The sequence below is a fragment of the Emys orbicularis genome, chromosome 14 (genome assembly GCF_028017835.1).
Source record: "Emys orbicularis isolate rEmyOrb1 chromosome 14, rEmyOrb1.hap1, whole genome shotgun sequence".
Taxonomy (NCBI): Eukaryota; Metazoa; Chordata; order Testudines; family Emydidae; genus Emys; species Emys orbicularis.
In genome coordinates, this window is record NC_088696.1 from 18199349 (window position 1) to 18206564 (window position 7216).

At 45.5% G+C, this 7216-nt stretch overlaps 1 protein-coding gene across 3 annotated transcripts in view; it reads right to left on the reverse strand.

Annotated features, from left to right (window-relative positions):
* The window catches only part of DYNC1LI2 (dynein cytoplasmic 1 light intermediate chain 2), a 30654-nt gene extending 23962 nt beyond the window's left edge, over positions 1–6692 (reverse strand). For 2 of the 3 annotated variants that reach the window (XM_065416458.1, XM_065416456.1), the window contains exons 1-3: positions 6595–6692; positions 5505–5578; positions 4229–4345 (exon numbers count right to left, since the gene is read on the reverse strand). In XM_065416458.1, coding sequence (XP_065272530.1) covers positions 4229–4345; positions 5505–5578; positions 6595–6683 — 280 coding nt within the window. In that variant the 5' untranslated portion in view covers positions 6684–6692. The remainder of the gene's footprint in view (positions 1–4228; positions 4346–5504; positions 5579–6594) is intronic. The other variant, XM_065416457.1, reaches the window with a different exon arrangement.
* Between the last annotated feature and the right edge of the window lie 524 nt (positions 6693–7216).

Genomic DNA, 7216 nt, shown 5'->3' on the forward strand with positions numbered 1-7216 from the left:
GCAAGATTACTTTTTGAAAGTTAAGATGACCAACTTGTTCTAGATACCAGTCGTGTGGTTTTGTATACATTCCGGTACACGCTTCCAGTTAGCAACCCCACAGAAACGTTTAAATCGATGTTGACTTAACTATGGTACCATGAGCTCTAAAACTCTAAATAATAAATCATGTCTCATTGCACAGCCTAATCCACTGGGCACATGCCTAACAAAAAATGGCTTTATACTGATTCCAAATGGCTACACAGTCTTATTTATCGGCTAAATGCCTTAGTCCCATCCAAACAGCAGCTCAAAGCCATCTTAGCATCCAGTATATGGAGACTAGTTTACCTAAGTAAAATCAAGTTGCTGGGAAGAACACAAAGTCTAATTTGTGTCAAACTTGGACACCTTTTCAGTTTAATGAGAGATGAAGATGAAGGACAAAATTTGTTCTGTGTTCAGTGGGATGCTCAGTAGTAAAGCTTGCAACTCATATTTCTTTCAGGTGTAACTACTTTATAAACAAGTAGTATAAAGAGCATTCTTGCCAGGGTTTGAATAATGTGCCTATCAACTTTATCAGCGTCATGGCAACATCCCACCAGTCAGAACCTATTCCATGATAGGAAGATGTTAACTAGAACTTTCAGGAAAGTTGGGACAATGAGATAACTGAATAAAGAATCAAACATTTAGCACATCATACACTGAGATGCAGACAGGTGCAACTTGTTAAGATAAAAGGAGGGCAAATGTATTTAGGGTACAATAAATAAAAATAAAATGATGCATTGAGGCAGAATATGGAAACAGATTACAGGTAGTAAGATAACTGAGAAAACCATCTATGGTGAATTGTCACTCCAAAGGGGAAACGGCTCACTCATTGCAGCTGAATCTCCTGCATTTACATGTGGCGTATCAGGTCAAAAGGAAGTCAATCACCCATAAAGTGAAGCAGCTCCAAAATGGGATGCAAGACAAGATCATCGTCCTGAGATGGCAGCTCCAATGACACCAACAGGAGCCTCCATTTCTGCTGTGATGAGAGGTATGTGTACTAACAGCATCTGTTTCATGCTGGAGCAACTAGCCCAATCAGCACACATCTGTGATACAATCTTGCCCAGAATTGCTCTGCAGTTAAGACTACTAACCTCTGTTACAAACAGCAATGTAACGATAGAAGAATGGTCCTATTTTATCCAAGTCTACCATGGTCAGAATCTGCTTATATTGCCCCTGCAGTGTGAAGCAGTCTGATAGCATGCTCTTTCTACATGTTATCTGTAGTGTAATACACTGTGCATCAATCCCACAAAGCCTTTGTCTCCTGCCGCTTGCTGACGTAATATTCTGCTGTCTTGTCCATTATCACTTAACAACGCTGCCCTTGATCAGTGTCAGAAAAGATTTTAAAAGCCACTTTATAAATAAATATGCTGTAACAGAGCTATATGGAGCTCATCTTCCACATGTTCCACTGATTACATCAGCTTTTGACAATGTGCTCCTCTACCTAGATGAGATGTATTGGTGGTGATTACACAGCCAGGGAAAAGAAACTAAAATGAACTCCATCACAATCCCTAGGAACTCTCACCATTAGAGGGTCTGGTAAACTTTCAAAGGAATACAAGGCTTCCAGGTCATTCATACTGAGTGAATTTTGCTGACAACGAATGTTCAGATGAGCTGAAGTGTCATGTATGTGGAAGAAGCGACATTAGCTTCAGGTACAGGCTCACTGACCTTGGAGGATCCTCTTGCTTGCCAAGTGTCCCTGAACCTCTTTTATGGAATAAATCCCTTGGCCTAGGTAGAGTAGGGGATAACACGCTATGAAGGAGATTCTTCAGGTAGAAATAAAGTAGTGGATTTGTTCTAATATGTCTGGAGACCTACAGATCAAAATAGTGTGCACGTAATGTTGAACGACTAATACCTGGCAATAACTGGCCTGAACTGGCCAGTTATCCAAGAAAAGGACTACATGAATAACTTGGCACCCAAGAGAGATTCAGTCACTCCCAAAAATTGGGCAGAAATCTCTGATGTGGTAGAAAGGACAAAGGTAAGAACAACAACTTCAAGGTAAGTCTCTAGGGCCTAACAATCTATAGCTATTCTACTTGAAGTTGCAAGAAAATGAACTAAATGCTCAAATGGGATTTTGGAGGGAGGGAAGAGGAAAGCAAAGGGTGAAAGAAGGAAAGTAAGAGTTTATCTGGCTTTGGACTCATGAGCAATCAAGTTTATCATCTTGCTTCTAAAGGCTAAATTAGGTAGGGAGGGAAGACAAGCCAGTTCTCTGCCCAACGTATTTTGCTTTTTCCTCCCAAGATTAAGACTCTTCTGGACCCAAGTCTGGAAACATGAAGATACCAGATAATGGTCTCTAGAACCAAAGAAAGATGCAAAGGCCATTCTCTTCTTGCTTCAATGAAAGAGTTCCAGGGACCGAATGCTGACCTGGTGCCCTTCATTTGTTGCAAATAAACTTAATAATACAGTCAAATAAACCTCACAAAGTACGGTAATTCATTTTTAAAAAAATCTTTTACTTCCATGTTTCTTGTTGGTCTTGAGGAATCCTTTCTTTTGACACAGGCCTGAGTCCCTGATAAAAGGCAGATGACCTGACTCAGACGTACCATCTTAGAAAAGATATTGATGCTACTCTATAAGTCAAAGTCTGAAACACCGTAAGCTGCTCATTGGATGTTACTCAACACTGCATTCTTCTCACTCCCCAGTTCCTTTGCTCTCTTTTTCTGCTCCTCAGAAAGGTGGACGACTAAAAAGGATGGATCTCCAAAGAGGAAAGTGGTACTTTGCCAGTTACCCAGGTCTATAAGAGAGACTGAGGAGGGAGCAATCCCTTCCTGCTGGTTGAAAGTACTGTTGCAGATCCCAAATTCCTTCCCTCTGCCTCTGAAGGAGGCAAGCAGTCAGGAATAATGGCCAATTGAAGAGGCAATACTGCAGATGTTAGTATCCATTTGGGTGGCAGAGGAGAGGCAGATGGGTACGCTGCAGCAGGTTTTATGTCTGATTAATTATCTCCAGACCCCCAGGCGTAAGGAGGACCACCTCTGCCAGCAAGACCACATAGCCTATGGGTCAAATATAGTATGACAGCCTGAAGACGACTTTAGCTGTCTCTGGATTCAAGGAGTATGACTTATAAGGCATCTTTGGCAAGGAAAGTACCAAGCCTCTGCTGACTATCGATATGAGCATGAGGTGTGTCACTCCTACACACAAGCAGCAATGTGGCCAATGCACTTCTCCTAAGGTCCTCTATTTTCAGGGGCACAGAAGAGCAACACCATTATCACTTTCATCTAGAGAGCTCAAAGCATTTACAAACAATGGTTGATATCAATATTCTCACTTTATAGATAAGGACACTGAGGAACAGAGAGGTAAAGTGACTTGTGCAAGATCAAACAGCAGGTCTGTGGCACAACACCAAGCTCTCCTGACTTTCAGACCAGTGCTCTACTTCCTGGACCATGCTGACTCTTAGTTAACTTGTCTTTTGCCTCCAGTGTGCTGGAGAACAGTTGCAATGAAACCAGCAACAAGTTTTGGGAAGTGGGAGAGGAGGAAAAGAAGAAAGACAAGCCCCAGTTTGGAGAAAAGGAAATATTGGTTCTGTCACTGGCTTAATTTCTCCTTTTCACTCACCTAACCATGCTTACTGGAATTTCTCCATTATGTAGACGATGGCAACAACCTAACCAAAGACACAAGATACAGAAGACTGTAACCTACATATAACTTAGTTTAAAAAGTTTTGGCTACAATAAGAAGTTATGAAATCCATATTTAAGATCCTGGTTGCTCTTGGATGTGTTAAGAATCCTTCCTGTAGCTCAAGACTTGGTATGCACCTTTATTTGAGTGTAGGCAGGATGAATAATGTACTAGTACATCAACATCAGCAAAATGTCATCCTGCAAGTAAATGGATCCTCTGAGAACAAGTTGTTCTAATGTATTTTTCCTTAAAGAGCCCAGACTGTGAGAAGGGCAGAGAAAGAGACAATACTCTACGTGTGAAATGCATTTTTCTTTTATGAGCCATATCAATTTCTTACAACGTATACAACAAGGGCATGCTGAAACAGCTACTTCACTGTAATCCAAAGATACACTAGGGACACCCATAATGATTATGAAAATGTGTCAACTACTCAATTTCAGCAAAAGACTACATGTGAAAGCATGTAACTTACCATCTCTGTCTTCATCATGAATATTTAGGTACAAATATTCCAATCCTCTTCCTTTCTTGCTGTGCTCTGCTCCTTGTACTTTAGTCATAAGTGTTGTTTTACCTGAACCGTCATCACCTGCCAATAAGTTTGTACAGCAAAAAGATACATTCAGAAGTGTATTCGTTACTGGAAAGATTTTCTAAGCTAACTTAAGAGGTTACAATTTTTTGTAAAGGGGGTCTTGTGTTTCCCCATTCCTCAAGTTTTGGGGCTAAATTTGTCAATGTGTAGGCTGACAAGTGAGAAGAGCAGCGGCACTATTCAAAAACATATTCCATTAGTTTGAATAGAGAGTCTAACAGCATGAGGCTAGACAGTTCACTAGTCTGGGGACAGGGACATCATATAGTACCTCATGAATTTAAAGTAAGTTTATCTAAGGCTAGGTCTACACTACCCGCCTGAATCGGCGGGTAGAAATCGACCTCTCGGGGATCGAATTATCGCGTCTCGTCGGGACGCGACAATCGATCCCCGAATCGACGCTCTTACTCCACCAGCGGAGGTGGGAGTAAGCGCCGTCAACGGGAAGCCGCAGAGGTCGATTTTGCCACCGTCCTTACAGCGGGGTAAGTCGGCTGCGATACGTCGAATTCAGCTACGCTATTTGTGTAGCAGAATTTGCGTATCTTAAATCGACCCCCCCCCCCCGTAGTGAAGACCTGCCCTATATCTTAACATCAATTGATATATCTGATATTCCACCTCTTAATTCCCAGTATAAGCAGAGCCAGTTCCAGAGCAACTTTTCAAGTTCCACCCAACCTGGGGATCCCATACTTACTACATCTCTGCTGCCTGAAAGAAGAGATAAAATTTATGCAAAAAGAACAGGAGTACTTGTGGCACCTTAGAGACTAACAAATTTATGATCACCCATGATGGGCCAATTCTACTCCAACAAAATGGCCTTGTCTACCCATTTAAAGTTATTTTAAAAACACATTAAGTTAAACCAGTGCAAATGCAGATCTATATTTGCCCTGCTATATTGTGTTAGCTTGCACGTATACATTTACCAATGCAAGCTAAACTGATATAAGCCAGGTTTAAAGTCAAATTAAGTGCATCAACTCATGGTTTTGTCCATACAAAGTTTTGAACCAATTCTGTTAAATCATTTAACTCCGCCTCTCTCCCCCTCCCCACCAAAAAAAACCCTGTTCTGTGTGTGAACCATGCTTTATTATTTCTAAGAAATCAACCCTCTCCACTGCTTGAAGATACTACTCACCAAAAACAAGAATGTTTTTGCCTGATGGTAATTTAGACCTGGACCGGGTGGAAACTTCACTCAGTATTGAGGACCTATGGGGACAGCACCACTTGTTAGTTTGCCAGTGGGGCACCCAAAAAGAAAGATCAGGTAAATGTCAGCTCCAAAGCCCTTATTAGCAGATATTTAAACAGACCTGTCAAATGTCATCCATTCAGAAAAGATATCTACCAGCTATGAAATCTCTAAATAAAAATATTCAAGACAGATACCTTGCTCAGATAATCTGAAAGGCAGCTATCAGAGCTGCTCACTTTTATGACAAAGAATGTTGCAGTGCCTCAATGACACATTTAACAGCAAATCGTTTTTTACAAACTTGAACCACTAATGAAGAGGCCTGCTAATTGTAAGAAGACCTAAAGCTATGACTGCTGACTGCCTGACTGGTACTAACCTATGGTGAAGGCCTTACTCTGTTGCCTTTAACACCAGGAGATGAAATCAGACACATCACTTAGTGGTGAAAGCGTAAGGGCTGGGAGACCACAGAGCATCCCCAGCTCTGCCATGATTTCCTATGTGACTACACGCAAGTCATTCTCTACACCCCATGTCCCCACCCAGGAAGTGCAGAAGCGCTGTGGCCAGGGCTGCCGAGGGGCTTCAGTCCCTGAAATCCCTAGGGCGCAGGGAGAGTCCCCCGAGGGGGCCAGGCCAAAGCGGGTACGAGCCCACGCGCGGCGCCCACATATCCAATCCCTCCTCCCACCCACCCACCCGGGCAGCGCAGGCCCCGCCACTGCGCCCCAGCTCTGCTTCCAAGCCGCGGGTCAGCTCCGGCTGGGAGCCGTGGGAGATATTCGCCTGTCCGCGGCAGGGGTGCTGGGGCCCCAAGCTGCCTTAGTCATCGGGAGCAGGCAGGCAGCAGGGCCCTACAGCCGCGCCCGGCCCCCTCCTGACACGGCAGGGCCGCGGCCAGGCTGCCACCCCGCTCCCCAGGGCGTCCGGGAGGGGACCCAGCCCCAGCCCGCCCCGCCCCACTGCGGGAACCGCAGCCCCGCCCGACCGTCGGGAGCAGCCGAGGCCAGCCCCCGGCCCAGCTCACCACAGGTTCTGCCCTTCCTCCTCCTCGCTGGGGATCTCGGCGGCGCCGGCCGCCTCCGGCCCCAGCAACTTCTTCTCCACCGGCGCCATCTTGCCAACAGCAGCCACGGCCACCACAAAGAGTGACCTCACCCGAGCCCGCCTGACGGGGCTGTCCCGCCGCTGCCTCCCACCCGGGAGACACCGCGCCCGCTCCCCGCACAAACCCTCAGCACTGCAGCCCGACAGAGTCCTCAAGGCGGGGCCTGTGGGGGGCCCGCCCCCGGACCGCGCGCCGCTTCGGTCAGGCAGCCACGCGGGCAGCTATGAGTTCAGCGGCTGGGAGGAGCCGCCGCCTAGTGTCCCAGGGAGCAGCGCCCCCTAGCGTCCGCAGGGCTCTCAGACAACTGGATGCCAGTCCGAAAATAAAGCAGTGGAATTCTGAGACATCCATCTTTATCTCTTTTTACTGTGCTCCTTACCACGGATTCTGTGATGTTGCTAAGGCCGTGGGAAATTAGTGGTTCTTAGGCTTTTCCTTGCCCCAGTTGTCTTTGTCCCAAGGGGAAAAGAGAGCATCGCCCAGAAAGTGCTGTCCCATCCCTGCTTTGGAGCAGTATTGTGGACACTTCTGGTTCTAGTAA